Raw genomic sequence first — 22,765 nt, 5'->3', positions numbered from 1 at the left:
TCATCTTAGGTTCGTGAAAGTCTCAACAATGACATTGACAATCACATCCCATCCTTACAATCGTCATGACAACGACACCAATCCCTTCATTGCAAATTCGTGGGAGTCACGACAATCCAATCTATTGTATCTTATTGCACAAGACACGATAATTGGGGACAAGGTTGAGATGGGAAAATCCAATACCCAACCAAAGGCGAGGGTGGGTCTAATTTTTAACCTCAACGGAAATCGTTTGAGATGTTGAGGGCAGAGGTGGGTAGCCTAAACCGATCCCCGCGACACCCCATTGTCATACCTAGTCTCTTTTCTTCTTGGTAATAGCATAATATTTATAATTACAAAAATATTTCAATACTAAAGTCATCAAAGAAAAAAGAGTAATTTTGATACAAAATGTATCAATGATTACTTTTTTTATAAAAAAAAGAATAATGCAATTTTATGTTTTATTTACAATCATAAAAGTAACTTTAAAAAAAAAAACTTATTTTTGCCCTGTTTGTTTAAAATAAAATAAAAAAAATTTCAAAAATTCTTTTTATATAAACATTTGTTGAGAAACATATAGAATTTGTTTCTTAGAAAAAGTAGAAAACTACTTATTTTAAGTAAAAACAGTTCAGACAAATACATCAAAAAATTATAAAACTGCTTATTTTATTTTAAAAAATAAACTTAAACAAATTAGTCCATTATAAATTATTTAAAATACCTTCTAACTTTGATCAGATTTTATATTCTTTTTCAGTTTCTACTTATTTTGAAAAATTAAAATAAATGCAAGAATAACCTGTAAAATTAATATTTTTTCTCAATAAAAATTAATAATATTTTAAATGACATTTTAGGAAAAAGTCGTAACAAATGGAATGATATCTTTTTAGGGTTTCTTTAGATAAATTTTTCCAAAAATACTTTTAAAAAATGAAATAAATTTATTTATAAGTTAAAATTAGTTCATGCATAACTTTATTTTTAAAATTTTTTTTTTGTATTAGTAGTTTCTCTAAATCTTTTTTTTTAACTTACGCATAAATTATTTTTTAATTATGAAGAGCCTTTTTTTTTCTACATCTAGTTTTTGAGAAAGTTTATTTAAAAATACCTTTATTATGTCTAGTTTTTTTCTTCTGTCATTTCTTTATAATCTTTTTATCTCTATATCTTCAAGGAATAATAACGTCAACCTTTGTGGCATCCGAAATAACTAAACATAATTATAAGAAGTATTATTCAACTAGTAAGCATGATTAGGGATACACCCCATACCCAACAAGGTCAATATGAAAAGAGATAAATCTAGGTAAAAGACGGATTCATTATCACCTTCGTTGGGTCGAATCCTCGTTCGACTCTAGAACCCTTCGACACAATTAAAAACCTTTCAACAAAAAAAAAAAAACAAGTAATGGATCCATTTGTGAAAAAAACAAGTTGAATTCCTTATCAATGACTTATATTAACTACAGTGTTAAGAAACATGAAATTGCATAGCATGATTTGTGGGTACCACGACATCACGAGACGACCTTGGCTTCCTTTGTGGAAAATACATAAATTCACTCACTTAATCATTTGTAATTTGACCTTATTTTATTAAGCCTATATCATTCCTTAACATATAGTATATAATCATTTGAAGTAAAAAAAAAACAAAGTGTACTTTCAAAAGTATTAAAAAATGGAAAAATCAAGTTTTTAGGAATTCAGGTTTATATCACAGTAATAATAATAATAAACTAATAATATAACGACTATATTTAAGATTTCTCTTGTATAGGTAAAAAAATCATAAATAATTAAATAAGAATTTAATTAAATTGCATGACGATGTAGGTTTTTTTGTATTGTCATCTAATTGTAGACTGATACGCATAATAAGATTTTTAGTTTTCGATAATAATTATTTTGAAATTTATATCATAATTATTTATAATTAGTTGATAATATAAAAGTATTTATAATATTAGTGAATAAAAAATAAATTCAATAAATAATGTTTTTGAAAGGAAATAAAAGTACCATCAATTCGAAATTTTCTTTTCCTCTTCCAAATTATATATATATATATATATATATATATATATATTGTATTTAACATGTACAGCACAGTTTAGGTGAGGCCAAAATTTATCTTCAGAACACCTTAAAAAAGAAGCATCATTAAAAAGTTTATTGTCACTACGTAAAATATATAGCAATAATTTGTTTGGTGCTCATACTTTGAAACACACCACTTTCCACTAAATAAAGTCATAAAAACCGTGTGTAAAAACAAAATGAAAATTGTTTTAATTAGATTATAAAAATTATAAGCTATAGAAGTAAGTACTATGTGTATAGCATATTTAGCATATATAATTGGATTGTATGTCATCGGTGACACAAACAATGAAAATGAATGGCTAAATCCGATCAAAGAAAATATCATTAGATAAATAATAATATCTATAACTTTAACTACATTGGATCTTGTTTAAGAATATAAATACGCGAGCGTCCCTTTATTACTATATATTTTTATATCATGAAAGCTTTGCTTCATTTATAAAACTACCCTAATTACTATATGGAAACATCAATTCTTGCAACTCTATGATTTAAATTAGATATCGTATCATCAATGGCAATAGCGTTAGCCAAACGGTAACGATGTAAATCTTTTAAAAGAAGAGAGGCAAAGGGGCAAAAGTCAATTGAAGGAGCTCTTTCTAAGAAAATCCAATGAGAAAATACACACTTTTTTTTTCTTTCTTGGTACGTCAATACTTGTCATCGTTTTGGCTATGAGTTTTTTTTAGATTACTTAATTCCCATATTCTATATTCTATATTCTTTGAGTATTGATTACTCCATGGACACCCACCTTTCAGTTTGCTCGTAGAAAAAATGATGACTGACTCCAATCAATTTCGTAGAAGCTTGCGGATCAATCACGAAGGTGTTTCGTGCCCTCTTTAACCTGAATATGATTTGTATAATGCAACTTCTTAAATCACCAATACAGACTTGAAATTGATTACCAATTAATAACCTCGGTTTTAGTTTAATGAAATATTTAATTGGATGATTTAGATGTTTTGTTAATTAAATTTATGAACTTTTCATAATTAATTCAATCAGTTCAAAATTAGTCCTCACAATAGCTATAGTTATTTAATTAAGATTGCTAAAGTTGGTATATACTGTAGTATTTTCCAATATAACTCACTACAAGCAGTACAATCTTTAATGTGAAAATGGAAAAATGTAGCTGACATTGGATGATTGGAGTTGCTAAATGGTCAATGAGATTCCTAGTTTCCTGCTTGATACAGAAGTTAGTTTGGAGAAGATAAACTTGATTTGATTTCTCATTTATCTTAGGAAGTTGTTACAAGATTTTGTTTTATTCTCCGAGTATAGCATATTTGACAGTTTTAAAAAAAAATATGTTTAAACAGCTCATTTTACTAGACAAGTGGAAAACTTATAAAAAAAAAACACGACTTCTTTAATTTAACTTAATCATTAGTTATTCCATTTCCATATAATCCTATATATATTATTTTAGGGTGACATTATTGACACGTGTCGACAAGTTGGCCGCACATGCATCCCATGATTGGGGTAATGGTCATCCACGTCAGCAACTTTGGACGGTTATTATATCTCTCATCACCGAATCAACGTCCAATATTCTTCTGATTAAAAAACATATATTGTTAACTACCTTATGCTATAGGCCAGGAATGAATTGTTATAAGATGTGTCGGGGGTGTAGAGTAAGAGGATAAGACCTTGTCTCTGGACGTTCATCAGAATAACGGGTGCAATCTGGAGCGTTGGATGTGAAAAGATGAAAAAGGTCAAAAAATAGCCTATAAATTCAGAAGAAGACGAGATTTTGAGCGATTGGGTTTGGTTCTCAGTGTACCCAAAAACAGAGGCAGAAGGAGGAAGAAGTAGAAGAAGATTAGAGAGAGTGAGTGAGTGAGCGAGGGATAATTGGCGAGTTAGGGTTTCGAATTGACTCACTGAGTCTTTGCATTGTGTCGCCGGTTTTTTTTTTCGCCGGAGAAAACTCGTGCTCCGATCTCCTCTGCTTTTGTTTTCGATAGCATAGCTGTTTGAAAGGTTCGGTTTTCCCGGCGAGGATAGTGGGATTTTCCGGGGATTCCTTGGTGAATTGAGTTTGGGGGAATTCTTGATTTTGACCTAAAGCAAAGGTCTTTACTCAAAAGTTTTACTGGATTTTGTGTTTTTATTTTTATTTTCTATTTTTTTTTTTTTTTGCGTTGAGTAGACCGAGCATGAGTGAGTGTCATTGTGTTTGAGATTTGGGGTTGATATTTTTTGGTAAATAAAAAACAAGATAAAATTTATTCTTTTAAGATTCTGATAACTATCTTATCCTTTTTTTTTAATATACTCTTGTGCTTTTCTGGGAGTGTAAATGTCAGAAATTTTTTGCTAACATTTAATTTTGGGAAATGGGTCAGTGAATCTAATCTAGGCTAAGTTCTTCAACTTGCTAATTTGGGTTTGATATTTGGAAAAACCTTGGTAAATTCACTGCATCTGTTTAATCCGTTCTTGTGCTGTTTTATCAAAAAGTTTTTTTTTTTTTTTTTGTTGATTGTTATTGATGTTAATGAGTTTGTTGGGTTGAATTTATTTGTGTGCCCCATTTTCCAATTGATCTCCTTTTGTTAATGAATCAACGGATCATTTCCTAATATAGTGGTTTCTGCAACAGGCAGGAACCACTGGCCATTCCGTTTCTCAAATTTTTTGGCCTCATTCTTTCACAAATCTTTGGCCTCCAAAAGAGCTTCTTCAACCATTGTGACTCTTTGGCTTTTGAAATCATCACAATTGGGAGTATGGCTGTCTCTCTGACACGTTTGTCATGGTGGTTGTGGGGTCGTAGCAACAAGGAGAAAGAGCCTGTTGTTTCTGGTGGCTCTACACTGAATTCATCTTCTGAATGGAGTTTTAAGGAAAGAGAGAGTGTTAAGTTTCCTTCAGTGAAGGGAACAAAGATAGCTCCTTCTCACAGGAAGGTTAAAAGGAAATGGCAGAGCAGGGAAGAGAGGAGACATGATAGAGAGTATGATGTTGTGTTGGTGCCATCTGATGGTGATGGTTGTTTGTCAAGCTCTGAATCTGATGACTCAGATTTTTCCATTGGGTGGTTGGAGCCTCATGGCTCTGATTTCCTTCAGAGTGATGATGATTTGGACAATAGTTTTGCTGTGCTAGTTCCTTGCTATAGGAAGGAGGTGGAGAGTTCAAACAAGGAGCTTTTGAGTGCCATCAAGAACCTTCCAAATGAATTTTCTTCTGGTAAGATTCAGAACGTACTCTTAAATTGTGTATGATTTTGTTTTCATTGAGTTATTTTGTTCGCTTTCAAACTCCTAGCACTCTTTAACTTTTTGAGTTTATTAACTTTTTTTTGTGCTGGTTCTTTAAAGTCAAAACAATCCTTGTTCCGGTGCTTTTTAAGTTTTTATGTTATTGTATAGTATAATCCATAATTTTTTAGTTGGTTTGGCCTTGTTGATGATTCTGATGCTAATGAGGAAATGTGTCTGTCATTATCAGATGCTAATGCACTGCTTAGCAATTATAAATGCAATGGTAATTGGGGCTTGTAACTCGCTAAATCCAAATAGGAAAATACATGATACATAATATAGACCAAATAGTTTCGCCTTTTTTTAGAATTGTCTTCAAATGCATCGATCTGCGAGGTTTTTGTTTTTTTTATTTAACTTTATTTTTGTATTTTTGTGTGTGTATCCTATATGGGTTTTTGCTCCTCTTTTATTTTCTGAATGGTTTCATCCATGCTTTGCAAAGATGCTGCCTTGCTTTTATGAGCTAATTTTCTTTGATAGTATCCTCTCTGTTCCAGGAGGTTTCCTTATGCTTCTGCCATGTGCTTTGTTTTTTTTTTTTTTTCTATTATCAAATTCTTAGCTTGAAATTTTTACTAAGCTGTTTTCATGAGAGATAAAAAGTTATGCTCTGAAGTAACTTCACTTCACCTTCACTACCTGATTAAAGTCCTAAATTCCACACTATACAAGGCAATTAATCACTGACTTCCTTTTTACTACAGTCAAGTGACTTCTTAATTTTCTCTCATCATCGACCCTGTAATTTTTTTTTTAATAATAAACAGAAATAAAAGATAGCGTATTGTATACTATATGATATCTTAATAAGATATGTTAGCAGAACTTCTTTCCTTTCTATTTCTGAGCTGTTTCTTTTGTGTGATGAAAAATGAGTCCTAGTTTTTAGATCTTTATGGTTGGATGTACGTTTATACTTAAAAATCATTTTGTAGTAGCCTAGGACACACGGATAAAGTTTGTTTGAGAACTTGTAACAATTTCATACCCCAAATTTTTAGTTAGGCCCTATAGTGTTTTTAAAATAACAACCTGCCATTTTCAATTGAACTCTTTGTACAAATCAAAACTAGGGAAAGTTGTCTTGTAATTAATGATGGCATTGGCAGTGGTTTCATTGAATTTTTGTTGAAACTCAATTGAGTGAAAGCATTCGTTTACATGATGATATCTGTTGATACACTGATATGTACTATTTGTGTATCTGCATTTTGAAGAGACTAGAGAACTGCACTTATTGTAATTTTGAAATTGTGATTGAATTTTCAGCTGGCAAAAATTACATGGAACACTGGCTGGCTTCTCTCAAGAATTTAGAAGCGTAGAAAACTACATCTTCTATATGACTACGGACCTTTCTGACATCCTTCTAGAAGTAGAGAGGAGGCAAAATAATCCATCATCCAATGTATTCTTTGTACATAGAATCATCCTCTCCTCTTACTGTAAAAGCTTCAATTGAAATGGAAAATGTCGATCTAGAAAATTCTGTATGGCCAATCAATCACTACTATAAATAAAAGTATTTCACTATAAAAAAAAAAGGGATTTTCATGTTGATAATGGATATGGTGTTATAATGGAGGATTGCAGGAGTCATGTTTGGGATAAGATGAGATTTTTTTTAACCCTAATTTTTTTTATCGTTGTGAAATTTAAAAGAAACAAAAGAAAAAGGAAAATTAACCCCTAGTAGATACAATGACTAGAGCATCAGCTTAACAGATAGCACTGAGAGAAGGACAAGAATTCCAATGAACTAAAGCAGGAGATGAAGCACCGTGATAACTATAATAACTCATGGTATCTGATTATAAAATAATAAATATTTTAAATGGATAATGCAATTGCCATTCTTGATTATTCATACTTTTCACCAATTATTTTTTAATTTGTAATTGGACAATAAAAAATATAATTAATTTAGAGAAGATATATATTTTGGTTTATTTACTTCTCTTTGGAGAGCTTTTGGTTTTGTAACATTTGACTTTTGCAACGCAAGCCGGTTGGTTGAATACATTCCTTCATAAATTCATTTTGCAGTTTCCCCCCTTATCTCTTCCCTATCCTGTTGGCTGTAAATCTCCATAACCCTTTTTATCCAAATTGGCATATCAAGTCTTGGACCACATGAAGGTCCAATGCATAGATGAGCCACATGGTTTTCTCAATCAAATGAGAAAATGGTCCATTCTTCCTTAACTTTGAGGATTGCCTTTATTGTGTGGCTCTCACATTATTGATTCCGAGGAAACTCTGTAAGTTAAGGGGATGTAATAAAAATATATTTCTTTCTTTATTTAAATCTTCTGTCCAAATAAACAGTAAATAAGTTTTAAACATTTCTTCCCGTAAAATAAAGTCTTAGGGGACATTTGGTAGAAGAGAAATTTTTTATTTTCTCAAGTTTGATATGCATTAAAAAACATAACATTTTTGGATGTTTTTTTTTAAGGAATGTTTAATCAATTTTTTATGAAAACTTTTTCATAGGAGAGGTGAAAATCTTATTTTTTTTAGTTTAATTTTTCTTTTTTTTTGGAAAAAAATGTAAATTATATTAAACCAAAAATGATACAACAATAAATGGGGTATACCCCACCGTCGGAGAAAATCAAAAGCCTCCCTAATACAAGAATACCTATATCAAGATGCTAAAATAAATGTAACAGGTGCGCTTGTCTATATATAAAAAACTTAATCTTACTAATAACCTCTATTACAAAAAATTGATAATCTTCAAAAATCAGCTTGTTCCTAGACAGCCAGATGCAGTGTAATTGCTATAACCAGACAACGAAATTTTTCTTGAACACTTGATGTGGATCTGCCCCTAATTAAAGAGTCAGTAATGTGCTGCTGCAAAGAAGTGAAACGTCTGCGGAAAGGAGCCAAATCACGAATGTGAGCCCAAAAAAGCAGAGGGAACCCTTGTTCAAAAAAGCAGTTTTGTCAAGAGTAAGCAGCCGGTTCCTTTTAGCAAGCCATAGAATGAAAGACATCTTAGGGGGGATTGCTGGGTTCCATATAACAGAACACCAACTAACAGTAGGTTTGGCACCTCTAATGTATTCATAGACTTTGCCAACAAGCAATTGTTCATTGGTGCTCCAAGATTGAATCCTCTTTTTGGTCTCTTCCGTACTTAACTCTTTGGAGATAATAAAGTCTTTTATTTGAATGATTTTCTTTATCAAAATTGAATCTGATGAAGAAGTATTGTAATTTCACACAACGCTCCCTCTGAAATAGTAATGGCGAACCCATAAAGAATCTTTCTTACAATGAAAGTCTCACAGGATATGGGAAAGAAGCGCAAGATTTCAGTCCTTGAGATTAAAAAAGCCTAAACCCCCTTTTTTTTTTCGAAGAACAAACTACTAACCAAGCAACCAAGGACTTGTTTTTGCCAATATCCGCTTTGCCCCACAGAAAATTACGGCACGAAGCGTTGATCCGGTCCAGAACAAATTGAGGCAAAGGAAAAATCCCCATCTAGAAATTCACAATTCCTTGAATAACTGTTCTGATCAACTCTAGCTTACCTGCATAAGATAAAAACTTCATGTTCCATCCCTGAATCAGGCCAATAATTTTGAAAAGCAAGGAAGCACAGTGGCATATGATAATAAAAATATCATGTTCTTTATCAAATTATATAATGCGATAAATAATTAAAATAATCAGTAAAAATGTATGTAATTCTTTAATTCTTAATAAATTTATCTAAAAATTTCTAATAATCAACTAAAAAAATTTCATTCATTCCCTGAAAATGAAAACACTTATAGGAATCATGATTCACACACATAAAAAAACTTCTCTCCTATTAAATATTCCTTAAAATATTTCTTTGGGGTTGAGAGTTGAGAATATATTAGTATTTTGTTGTCAAGTTGTCATCACGGGCAATGCATGTCTAATGAGATTACTTTGAAATATTTACTCATGAATGGGACACGCTCTTCTATTTTAGTTCATGGTTTCTTTTGACTACGTGATTCATAGAGAGGAAGATCGAACTTCAAGAAGAAATGGTTAATCTTATCAATACATAAATGTATAACTCCCTAAAAATTTTAATTACACTTTTATTCATCAATGTAGGAATTAGATTTAATAATCAAGTTCAAATGGGGGACTAGGCCCAAACCCATTGAAGAAGTTAACCAAATTTGAATTTTGGATTTCTATTCAGAAACTCATTCCTAACAAAAAAAAAAAGGTTGTTTGCATAAAAAAAATTTCTCCATAAACATGAGAGATAACTAACAATATATCTTTTAAAAAAAAATCTCATATGCAACGAAGGCGCCAAGGGACTAGAGAAAGGGAATTAAAGGCTAGAATAACCAGAGAAGGGGAATAATCTCTGGCTTGATAGAGAGTAATTAAAGATTCCATAAAAGTGATATTTAAAATCGCACTATCTTATGCATGACGGTAAAAACTATGATAAAAGGATTTGATTGTCTCTGCCACTTTCCCATTGTTTCTTTCCTTCTTTCTTCGTAATCACCTCATTTCTATTGTTGTTATGAAATTACAATGAAACATAGGATTTGACCTCGAAATTATAAGGCACTTATAATAATAATAATAAAAAAAATATAAGGCACTGTGGATAGCGAGTTATGCAATGAAAACAGGAAAATAAACACAAGGAAATGAAGACAATTTAGACAGCGGATGATAACACATATACGGAAAAAGAGCATAGTGTTGTAATCTTTTGCTGAATATAAACTTTAAAATGAAAATAAAAGAAATCCACTGTATACATAAAGAATTTAATTAAAATGTACTATAATATAAAAAAATTGCATTGCACAATTTTATTAACTTTTGGTAACTATTTTTAAAGTCACATCTAAAGTCAATATGGAATGATACAAATGATTAAAAATCCAGAACTAATTTTCACATTCTTTGTAGCATCTAGAAAATAACTGAGTAGTTATAATTAAGTTAAGTTACTTACAATTCAGGTCTATGTAATAATCTTTAAGGTGAATTTCTGCTTGAGAGTCTCAACATAACTGTCCAATAATTTTGGGGTATCTCCTCATTCTGTCATTTTGTTTTCAGAAAAAAAGAATCATTTCTAAAGATTTTTAATAGATTGACGTATAAAATAATTTATACTGACAATTTAAGATGTTCAAAAAAAAGTACGCGACAGGTATCTTCCCATCTCAAGAAAAAAAAGTTTTGGATGATAAAACCATGGGTTGATTGTCATTTCTTTGTTAAAACAATAAAAAAATTAACATTGGCAGCAAGTACCATATTGCATGGATACTTTTAAATTTATATAAAATATAAAAACTATAATTATGTATGATAATCAAGGGAATCTATTTACCCCCTCTAACTTTCTGTCATTCAAGTTATTCATTTTATTTGTTTCTTTTTTGTAGAATTGGAAATTGCTTCCACACTGACGAGTTTTGTTTTTAATAATAATTTTCCAATAATTGTAAATTTCATCTGAAAATTACACTATGGCTAGTTTATAAGTTTACGAAAATTATATTATGTGATGTAAAAGTAAAATCAAAATTATTTTTTAAACATAAATATTTTTTTATCAACAAATATTAGCGATTAATTTTTATTAATTAAAAAAATTCGAATAAACAAATAATATTCTTAACAATTTGATCCATAATTTCTTTCTCACTCATACTCTCCTTGATTACCAAACTAATCATATAATTCCTCATGAACACAAGTAATGGCAATGGATAAAACTTATTTTGTAATCTTTATAGAATTAAGGCCTAACATGAATTTTTTTTCACAAATCTACTACATGGAATACTTATTTTTAAAATTTTGCATTCTTCCCCAAATTGACAGGGATGATTAGGCTAAACAGAATATGTAACAGAGTGGGATGATAGATAAGATTTCTCTTTCGAAAAGATTTTGCTTTTCTTTCCAAATCTTTTCTGGTGAGAAGAAATGAAGAACATAATTACTGAAAACAATACTATTATATTAGTCAAAGATTTCAAAAAGGAAAAAAAATCGTTAACATTTTCCTATTTATAGTGTCAGTGCAGGCCAAAGTCGTGAACAGAACGTGCCTCCAAAAATAACAGAAATTCTCAATTTTCTATTTGGGGCACCGTTATCTTTCCGCGACAAAAGTCGGCCACCGCCACCTTTATTTACATTACAGCTTTTCTAAGCACCTTTTTTGTACGATAAAATTTAGAAAGTAATAGACAGAGCATTTATGTTTTCTTTACAATAATTTATATAATTATACAATGAATTAAGTTTATATTAAAAATTTGAACATCATAGCAGTTTGGTAGGAGAAATAATTTGCTTTATCACAGGATGCGACACCTTGCAACGAAGAAAAGTTTAAACATCAAGTAGTTAGTTGGAGATTTATTATAAGAATATATTAAAGATAACTAACAAGTTAATATATAAAATTTTATAGATTTTGAAAAAACGCGCAAATATAGAGTTAATTAAGTCAAAATAGTCATTGTTGAATTATTAATTTAGTTTGATCATATGTAATACACATGAAGTATGCTTTTTTTTTTTAATCAAGTTATTAATATGAAATATTTAACGATTTTTTGAATGATTAATTTTTATTTACATTTTTTTATCTATTAGATTTGACTTGAGATCTTGAGTTGAATATTACTAAAACTAATAACTTATGGACAAAGTTTCTGTACTTTTTTTTACATGTATACAACTTGAAATATTAAGCATGATAGTGATATATAAATCAACATTTTTAAAATTCTAAAGGCTTCTCTCTTCTTTTTTTAATTCAGCTTTATTGTGAGATTAAGTATATGTACGAACCAGTTAATTTCTAAAGAAATACTTATTTAATTTTTTAAATATATTTTAAAAAATATTTTGTTCACTTAAAAGAATAATAAATGCCAACCATGTCTCAACCCTTTGGATATGCTACCACAAGAAAGTTTTCCCAACAATTAAGTTTGTAACTTTAGACTTCCTTTGGGAGAATGACTCACTTGTATATCTAAATCTTTTTAACAATTATCTCCATGAAATTTTTTTGTTTGATTTCTCCTATTAACGGTATATATGACAACACAGCTAATTTAACACTAAAGACACTGAAAAAGGTATCAAAGGAGCGTAAAACAAATAAAATTATTAATAAGTTATTGATCTAAATAATATTGAATTATTTTCCTTAAAATAAGTGTTAAGTTTGAGTTTGTAAATGAAAAAAATATAATTAAGAGAAAAAATCATATTAAAAATTATCTATTAGATTCTTCAACGAAAATTAATAATTTTTAAAAACAGGTGAAAACTTTACATCAATGTTGGAAAAAAAAAGAAGAAGAAGTAAAGCTGGACAATGCCACAGGCACGTGGGTCGTTCAATGCATGCATTATGTTTCTTTATTTCATTTTTATTATTGCATTCATGCTTTTTCAAAAGCAAGGTTTGGACACTAAATTCGTGAGAACTTTGCTCCCTTCCATCATCCCATAATTAGCACAACATCTTAGTTTCCACGTTTTCTCTCTCTCTCTCTCTGAATCTCTTTCTATCTGTTTCTGTTGATTATCTTTCTTTTTTCCTTTTTTTCTTAATCCATTTTCCCACTTTCTTCTCTTGGTCCCATGCTGTCATGGAATCCATGTCTTCTCTTCCCCATCTTAAACAGATAGAGTAATAGGAGAAACACGGTTTGCATGCTTTTTGACTCACGTTATTAATTAAGATCTCAATACCAAAGACCAAGAAGGGAAATTAAAGAGATAACACAGAAGACAGAAGAAGAAACAACCAAATATGTTGCAGAGAGCGGCGAGCAATGCTTATTCATGGTGGTGGGTTAGCCACATCAGAACAAAACAATCAAAATGGATGGAGCAAAACCTTCTAGGTGATCATCAATTTATCTTCATTTTCTTTTTCATATCAAAGAACATGATGATCAACTCTACCATTTATCTCCTTTTTCTGGTGGAATTTTTTTTTGTACACATTCATGGCACGTCTTGCCTTGCTTTCAACGTTAGATTGTATATATTATAAGCTTTTGATGATCAATTTCATTTCACTATGGAATCAAATCTTTAAATTATGCTTGGCTTCCATAAAAATAGAGTGTTGTCTATAATGTATTAATCGGTAATCAGGAAATTCAACTGCGTGAGTAGAGAGGTTTAAGAAGATGGTTTGATGTTGTGTTATGTACTCAAGCTCAAGGTTTAATTGTTTTTCATGGATTCTGAAAATGATTCTCTACGTGCTTTTATTTCCAAATCTGGGCTTCAACTAACCAAAAACTACACACACACACATATATATACACAAGTACTTCCTCTATCACTTTTCAAATTGAATTTTCCCAAAATCCAGTATGTTTGACTCAATTCACATAATGCTATTTTTAGCCAATTAGGTTGATAGAATAACTCCATTTTTTGCCCACTTTTCTTGATAAAACGCCTTTCAGACGATGATTTTGTTGTACAGCTTCTCTTTTCTTATTAAACATATACTAATTTGAGAAATTAGGAATAGTTTGCATTCCTTGAAGTCATTTCCTATGATTTTAGAAATTTAGGAGATGCTTACCCCTATCCTACATGCGGATATAACGATGGACGCTTGTTTACACATTGTTAATTAGAATTTTAAATTAAAAATTTGCTTGAATCACATGGAGATGCCTGTGTAAGATCAACATAACCCACTTGTATGTGCCTTTATACATGCATATAGCTGGCAAACTAAAATAAATGAACAAAACTGCAGATATGGAGGAAAAAGTGCAAACTGTTTTGAAGCTCTTAGAGGAAGAGGGAGACTCTTTTGCTAAGAGAGCAGAAATGTATTACAAAAGGAGACCGGAACTGATAAGCTTTGTGGAGGAATCATTCAAGGCTTACCGAGCTTTAGCCGAAAGATATGATCACATATCAACAGAGTTGCAAAATGCCAACAACACCATTGCTTCTGTCTTTCCAGATCGTGTCCCATTTATGGATGAAGAAGATGATGATGGATCACCAAGGCCTTCAAGAAAAAAGGCAGAAGGGTTCAAAACAAATATTCCAAAGCCTCCCATTAAAGATTTAAAAAATGTCATAACAACAGCAGCAGCCACAAGGAAATTTCATTCCAAGAAGCCAGCTGCCACAGCAGCTTCTGCTGCTCCGAAAGTTCCTAAATCTGGTTTGAGCAGAAAAGAGGCACTTGAAGAGGTTGACAAGCTGCAGAAACAGATTCTGGCTCTACAAACTGTGAAAGAGTTTGTAAAGAACTCTTATGATAATTCCATTGCTAGGTACTGGGAAACTGATGAGCAAATCAAGGAATTGCAAGAGAGAGTTTCCACTCTGCAAGATGAGCTGGGAGAAGGTGTTGATATTGAAGATGATGAAGCTCGCCGTTTGATGGCAGAAGCTGCTCTTAAATCATGCCAAGAGGCATTGACACAGTTGCAAGAGAAGCAGGAAAAATCACTTGATGAAACCAGAATTGAATCCAAAAGGGTAAAGGATGTGAAGGCCAAGTTGGGCTCTCTCATGGACGAATTCCATTATGAACAGAGTAATTCCGAAGAGCCAAGGGTCCAAAGAGATTTAAAAGAAATAGCAGAAACAAAGGACTTGGAAGAGAATGCCGGATTGGCTCCGAAGAAGCAGGAGTTGCAATTATTGAAGGAGAACATTAAAGAGCACTTTGAGACTAGCTCCAATTCATCACTCAGTGTGGCAGAAATGGCAGAGAAGATTGATGAGCTAGTGAACAAAGTGATCAGCTTGGAAACTGCAGTATCGTCCCAGACTGTGATGGTAACGAGATTGAGAACAGATACTGATGAACTTCAAGAGCAAATTCGAACTCTGGAAAATGATAAGGAAAGTCTTATCAAGGACAGAAACAAATTGAACGAACAACTCAGAAAGATGGAAGAAAAGATGCATGGAGTACAGGATCTAAATCAAATTGTTGAGGATAAGAATAACAATCTCCAAACCCAATTCAATGAAGCACATAGCAATCTTGATCAACTCTCAGAGAAAGTCCAAAACGTGCAGCAGCCAGGCGAGGAGGCCAAGACCACAGATTTATCACACACACAAAAGGATTCATCAAGCCAGGCTGAATTAAAAAGCAAATCTGAAGGACAAGTTCCTTTGAATGAGGACAATATCTTGTTGAATGATATTAAATCTGAAAAGGAGCTTACGAATGATTTGGTAGAAGATGATGCAAAAGATAAGGAGCTTAAGGTTGCTGGTACTGTTGAAGATGATGTAACATCAGACAACAAGCTTGAGGCCACTGGCTCACCATTTGCTAATGAACCTAATGTCACCCGTTCATTGGAAAATGATGCTAAGTCAGTAGATAAGGTTAAGGTCACCAGTTCCTTAGAAATGGAAGAGGCAACTCCTATGGAAAAAAAATCTCCAAAAGAGTTGGAAGAACAAGAGAAGACTGTAAATCCTGGCAATGATGAAAAGACAACAGTTGCTGTGAGCACTACCACAGAAAATCAGGAAGTCAGTCAGCTCCCAGCAAGCAACAAGGCAGATAGTTCTTCAGAGAGTTCTGAGAAACAGCCAGAAAATGATGCTAAGCAAAGTTCATGTGAGATAGATAATGCTCTCAAAGTTGATCCCAAGGGGCAGGCAACAGCACAAGAAGATGAACCTGATTGGCAGCAATTGTTTACGAATGGAATGCAGGATAGAGAACAAGTTCTGCTAAGTGAGTATACTAATACTCTTCGGAATTATAAAGATATGAAAAAGAGACTGGCTGAAATAGAGAAGAAAAATCAAGACAGCAACTCTGATTCATCTTTGCAGCTAAAAGAACTGAAGACAGCTAATGCCATGAAAGATGAAGAGATAAGACATCTGCGCCAGAAATTAGGTCTCTTGCAGAGAAGCATGGAAGGAAATGAGGATTTCACAGAGGAACTTTTACAAATTGAACCACCTGAATCTACTTCACCCATTGAAGAGAAATTCAGGTCAAACATGGATGAAGTTCTAGAGGAGAACTTAACTTTCTGGTTAAAATTCAGTGCTTATTACTCTGAGATACAGAAGTTTGAAACCACTATCAAAGATTTGCTGACCGACTTATCAAAATTAGAGGAAAAAGGGAAGTCGTCAGAGGGTAGTAGCAGCATAAAGCATTCTATAAAATCAGATTCAAGACCAATTTACAGACACCTAACAGAGATCCAAAATGAAATAACAGTCTGGATGGAAAGAGGTGCCTTGCTGAAAGAAGAACTGCAAAGTCGATTCTCATCTTTGTGTGACATCCAAGAACAAATAACATCAGCATTGAAAACCAGTGCTGAAGATGATGACTTCAGGTTCACAAGCTACCAAGCTGCCAAGTTCCAAGGTGAGATTTTGAACATGAAACAAGAAAACAACAAGGTTGCCGATGAACTTCAAGCGGGTTTAGATGGTGTAACATCTCTCCAACTTGAAATAGAAAAGGCTCTAGTGAAGTTGAATGATGAATTTGGGTTCTCAGCATCAAAGAGACAACAAAATGGCCAGCTAAGACAATCAGAGACTCGAGCCAAGGTTCCTCTCAGGTCATTTATCTTTGGCGCCAAACCAAAGAAACAATCAATCTTCTCCTGTATGACCCCTGGAATGCATAGGAAATACCGGTAGGAGCAGTGTCATATGTAAAATATTTCCGTACTGTGTGCTTATTTAACTTTTTATCTTTGTGATAATTCTTTTATATTAGGTAGTGTATTGAGAGCTCCCTCTTCACTAGAAGGAAAGATTCATTTTTATTTTTTTGCTTGTTTATAAATCCTAAGTTGGTGAAGTAAGACAAAATTTAGTATTTTGGTTTACATTTCTCTTCGTATTTATAAATCCTAATTCGGTACTGATAATTTTATGGCTTGGTAGAAATCCAGATTTAACTAAAACAGTAATTGTAACATTATCAACGGAAATCGCTTAACCCAAAAAAAGGGGGCAATCATCAACTGTTAATAATGGATGACCCAAACTCAATATAAACCACTGTTGGGAATCATTTAGTGATAATCACTCCTGATTTAAACAGATTTGCTATATAAGATAGTTATGCATTTTCCCTAGACTTCTCTTGCCCTTGTATTACTGCCAATGAACATGCTACAGATGAACGCTCTCTTGCTTTTGTCTGGAGGTAAGGAAAGAAGACACTTCTATTCAAATGGAGTCCCAAAACCTGGTGCAGTCACACCGGAACTGCAAGTATTCCCATATGCCCTCTGCTAAGCAGGTTGTCTACCCAATGTGGAGAAAGGATATCGGCAAACATGCTGGGAAACATGCCATCCAGAGACTATACCTTTGGAGAATCCCAAAACATCAAAAACCTGGAAAAATATTTCAGTATCTTCATTTGCCCTTCTTGCCATCTTGTGGTAACTGCACCCCCATGAGGCCAAGCAAATTGGAAGCTGGACCAGGAAGCCCTTGCTGGGAAGAAAAGGAATCGAGTAAGCTTTTTACTAAATTTACATCCACATCTACAGGAGAAAAATCCTCGTCCACAATATGTTCTGATGCATTTGACGTTCCCTGAAAGTGAATTCAAAAGCAAGAATAGAACAAATCATCAGTCTTCAAGTTTCAACTGCAGCACTTATGAAAGTTCGCTGAAGAAAATAGAAACTGAACTAGTGAACTATCATGCAAGTGTCATGTTTTGCTCTCATTGTCTTACTTATTTCTTAACAAGATTTTGTACCAGTTAAAGGAATGAGCATGAATTCTGTTATTCTTATGATATTATTATCTAACGTTTATTAATTTGTCATTTCAAGATTGAAATTATTTAAATTATTATATAGTGTTTTAAAACATTATAATTTATTTTATAAAAAGTTAAATTATTTAGATAGTTTCTTAAACTTCTGATATTAAATTTATGATTCAAAGGTTTATGATATATGAAATAAATCTTTTAAAGATTAAAAAAAAAATACTCTTTTTGATATTTAGTAAACTTGGTTTTTTTAAGAAAAGATATTAGAAGATTAAATCAATGTCAAAAGTAACAATACAACAATTATGTCATAAAAGATAGTTGGTTAAAAAACAATAAAATAATATTTTTATTTAATAATAATGAGATATTTATTTCCTTTCAAATAACCTTGCCAGGTTTGGTAACACTACACATCATTACAGATTAACATTTAATACTTTCTTTACTCATGCAAATGCAAACAAATACCTGATCCTTCTTTGGAATTTGTTCATTAGCACGAACAAAACTTTTCTGAAGGGTGGTTGTCTTCAGTTCTTCATTCATAGCATCAGAATAGGACCGCATGAAAATTTCCTCTCCATCCTCAGTATCCTCATCCAATTCAGCAATATCACTCTCATCAGAATCATCTACATAATCATCAATAAAAATATAACCCATAAATAATACTATGGGGGAAGACATTCAAATTGACTGACCAAGGGAACTATTTGGTTGAATTCCAGGAATTAATTCATTCTACATACTGAAATCCAGATACCAGTAACCTAAACAACTAGGGAATTGATCAATTTTCCATCAGGCATCCCCAACCTTGAAGACATGAAGAGTTCCAAACCTTAAAAAAGTGTGCTTGTAAGCAAGAATTAATTCCATGTAATTATTATGCACTTTTTAGTGACACTATATTAAACAGAATCCTCAGCATGGAATATTAGATTCTTCAAGTAAGGATTAATATTTTTAAGTAAACAAACATTCATACTTAACAGATATAATTAAATACCATGTATCCTGAAACCATTGTGTGGTTAACACATTAAAAACCAGCTAAAAGTGATGTGCTTCAGCCCAAAAGATAACTCCAGAATGCTACAGACAGCTGTTCGAACTTATCTGAGAACTTCACAGCCAATAAATATTGAATGGAGACACAGTTGAGTTCAACAATTTATTTCTATTTATTCTTAAAGATGGAGGTAAAGCATTGAACGAGGTACACTTTTGTTTATCTGTTATCCCAAGCAATACACCAAGATATTATAGACTAAGACCTTTTCTCGATTGGAAATGTGTTATGGGGGAGATGAACATTTTACTACCATTTCTCAAGAAAGAAAAAGAAAATCTTAAAATGTATCATCAGCCCTATTAGAATTTAGAGAAGCCACAATAAAATTTGCTAGCACTTATTCCAAACCTTTGACAGGATAGCCAAAAAGGACATAGAGAAGCTCCTAGCTTCATTCTATGAAAACTATACGTGCTACAGTCATAACAAAGAAAGAGTTATGACTTCTGATGCTGCACATCCTCCACCAAACCAGAGAGGGGAAGAGAGTTGGAGAAAGTGCAAAACAGATAGCCAAAAGTAATTTCAAACTTACAAGACATGAGTCGTAATGTGCTTACATGCATGACATCATAAAAACATGCATCAATGTAATGGTGTAAAAGAACTCATTACAAAATAGTCCATTAGCAGAAAATAAACACAAACAAAAGCAAGTTGAAGTGTTTTAACATATAACAATTAAACAGAGGATCTATTTAAATCTCGAGAACACTTATTCAATAAAACAATTAGTGCCTACAAAGTAAACATAGACATGGAATCTCACCAAAGTCCAGGTCAGACGACGATCCTTCTTCAATATTGCTGTTGGCAACTTCACCGTCTGTATGCATCATTATTGATTCCATGTCTTTAATAAATTGGTCCACATCAAGGTCTACTTCCTTATTCCTTTACAAGAGAAGTGCCCAAAATAAAGAGATATTAACATAGTAAAGTAACACGGCAAAATCAGAAAGGTATCCAATTGAGTATCATCTAAATGTGTTACTACTGTATCATGACAGCATCCAGAAAAATTAATCAGTAGCAAGAATAATAACTATTTATAGTTTATACCATAAACTAAATAGAACATGTTAATATGTTATTCAATACTAAATAATTAAGGTTATTTTAGTTAGAACTTAAGAAATTATTATAAAAAATAGTAAAAACCTGAGCTGGTTTCAGCTTCACAAAAGCTAGTTTTCTAAGTTTTGATTTTTAGATTATGAAAATAAGCCCAAAACAGCTTATTTGGATTTGAAAAGCTATTTTATAAGCTTTTCCAATCAGGACCACATTTGACACCTGGGAATAACAGTTTTAATTAACAGACAGGGAAGTTGGACTTAGTATCCCAGTTGGGGATCAATGGTACTGAATCTCTGCCAATGGCCAAATATCATGAAAAATAAATCATTTTAATGGCCCAAATCCTTTCCCTGAAAAGATGCCTGCCTATACAATAGGTGACTTAAGCCTGCCTGCATATCAGGTATGTTAAATGAGTATGTACATCACTAAACGAACCTGTCTTCAGGAGCTTCAGCACCCTTGTAACTTGACAGCTTATGGACAAATGCCTGCATGGTTTTTGCTATATCACCAGGATCAAACTCGTCAGCATTCGAAGCAGATGATGGACCAGCATCTTGTCCCTCTTTTGCTTTCCCTTTCTTTTTGTGTTTTAAGTCATATAGTTCCATCTCCTTTTGTCTTTCCATAAGAACAGAGTTCAACTCTTCCTCTCCACCATAAAGCCAGGAATCATCATCAGATGGAGGAACCTCCTGATCCTTAAAATCATCCACCAAATGAGGCAGAGCAAGAATTTCATCTATGCGTCTAACAAGAGCATTCAGCAAGTCACTGCAACAAATATTCACCTTAGCAACGATAAAATAACAAAAACCAATATAAAACCCAGAGAGCTAAACTTAACAACATTACTACACCACAGCCTAAGTAGACCAATGCCCCATCTAATGTAACATATACATCATCAACAACAAAGAGAACCCATCCATTCTAACCAATGTGGAATCTCAACACACCCCTTCATGCACTAGATTGGACATACAGATCGTGGACATTGAAAGACTGGTCCCAGGGCTTGGTAGGGTTTTTTAAGGACACTTGAGGGAAATATATGATTGGCTCTCATGTCATCTTGAATTTGAGATGGATCTAACTCAACCCTAAAAGTTAGCTCATGAGGTAAGGATAGCTTGAGCCTTTATAATAAGTTCTACTTTAGTCATATCTATAAGAATATAATCAATGAGCACTGATACACAATCATCCACTTATTTTAAACACTCCACCAACATTTATCATTTCTATCTATCTCTCTCTTTCTTTCTATCACATCATAAACCCTATCATACCTATACTTCTCTCTCTAGATGTATTATAGCATAATGGGTGTCCATGACACATTTCTCATAATCAATGTGGGATCTCATCAATGACAAAATAAGATAACCTAGGGAGCTAAGCTAAACATACACAACCAAAACATTAAAGACCAATACCCATCCAACTTAAAAACAAGACTCAATTCGAATTAAAATCAATAGCCTAGTTCGAATTCCAACCTGGCCTTAGAGTGCAGAGAAGTATTTCTATAATACTCTTGAGCACTCTGCATCAATCTCTGATACTCAGAGGAACCCGGAAGCATCCCTTGGAAGTACCCACTACTCTCCAAACTCTTCCTAAACGCCTCCCAAGAGCTCCCTTTCCCTTCCACCCCGTCGCGCTTCCGCTGCTGATACATCATCTCCAACCCACACGCTATCTTCATCCCCAGCTCCGCCTCCGCAAACCCTTCCTTCTCGCTCCGAGCCGGCATCCCCGGGTAACACTTGGGAGCCTGAAACCTCTGCTGCACCAGCTGTGCGTACATCGCCCTCGACATCTTCACCGAAACGCACACCAACTCCTCCGCTTTCCCTCTCTCCACAAACCTCTCCATCCTCGACGCGAACTTCATCGTGTCTATATCTCTATCGTAGAACCCTTCCACTGCAAGGGAAATTAGCCGCGGCTCGTGCTTCAGAACCTGCGCCACGGACACCGGAACCCTAACCCTAACCCTATGCATGTTCTTCCTAGCTTGTTCGGGGTAATTACTTATGCGTTTTCTGACGGCGCGCTGGATTCCGTCGGAGGCGAGGGATTCGTGAGGGGAATTAACGATGAAGTTGAGGGAGTCAATGAGGGAGGGGTTGGGGAGGCGGTTACGCGGCACGATGTGGAGGCTTCCGTCGCGGAGGAAGAGGCGGTGGTGCGCGCTGTCGGGGTTGAGCCAGCGGGGGAGGTGGAAGGCGGCCTCGATGAGGAGGAAGTCGCCGTCGGAGTCCCAGAGGCGAATGGAGAGGGAGGGGAAGCGTTGGGAGATTTGGAAGAGGAGGAAGACGGCGAACCACTCGTCGTCGAGGTTGTCGCCGAAGCGGAGGTGGCCGTGGAGGTGGGGGAGGTGGGAGGAGGAGGGGC

General features: G+C 33.4%; 3 protein-coding genes and 1 pseudogene across 3 annotated transcripts in view; 2 read left to right on the top strand and 2 right to left on the bottom strand.

Annotated features, from left to right (window-relative positions):
* Nucleotides 1-3,934: 3,934 nt before the first annotated feature.
* On the bottom strand, nt 3,935-4,855 carry LOC100792435 (uncharacterized; annotated as a pseudogene).
* LOC100791019 (uncharacterized) lies at nt 4,073-6,952 on the top strand. The gene is made up of 3 exons (XM_006572936.4): nt 4,073-4,211; nt 4,742-5,331; nt 6,678-6,952. The coding sequence occupies exons 2-3, from the start codon at nt 4,869-4,871 to the stop codon at nt 6,731-6,733; spliced, it is 519 nt and encodes a 172-aa protein (XP_006572999.1). The 5' UTR covers nt 4,073-4,211; nt 4,742-4,868; the 3' UTR covers nt 6,734-6,952.
* Nucleotides 6,953-11,981: 5,029 nt separating this feature from the next.
* On the top strand, nt 11,982-17,293 carry LOC100787852 (protein NETWORKED 2D). Its single transcript, XM_003517646.5, has 2 exons — nt 11,982-13,324; nt 14,203-17,293. Exons 1-2 carry the CDS (start codon nt 13,231-13,233, stop codon nt 17,100-17,102), a joined length of 2,994 nt encoding a protein of 997 aa, XP_003517694.1. The 5' UTR covers nt 11,982-13,230; the 3' UTR covers nt 17,103-17,293.
* Nucleotides 17,294-17,360: 67 nt separating this feature from the next.
* Nucleotides 17,361-22,765, bottom strand: part of LOC100787324 (protein ecdysoneless homolog) — a gene marked incomplete in the record, with an annotated part of 5,746 nt that continues 341 nt past the window's right edge. The window contains 5 exon segments of the mRNA XM_006572935.3: nt 17,361-18,014; nt 18,673-18,836; nt 20,049-20,173; nt 20,798-21,136; nt 21,865-22,765. Of these exon segments, the coding sequence (XP_006572998.2) occupies nt 17,832-18,014; nt 18,673-18,836; nt 20,049-20,173; nt 20,798-21,136; nt 21,865-22,765 (1,712 nt within the window).

This window comes from Glycine max, chromosome 1 (genome assembly GCF_000004515.6).
Source record: "Glycine max cultivar Williams 82 chromosome 1, Glycine_max_v4.0, whole genome shotgun sequence".
Lineage (NCBI taxonomy): Eukaryota > Viridiplantae > Streptophyta > Magnoliopsida > Fabales > Fabaceae > Glycine > Glycine max.
Note: the sequence above shows the minus strand (reverse complement) of the source record. Positions and strands in the feature narration are given on the sequence as shown.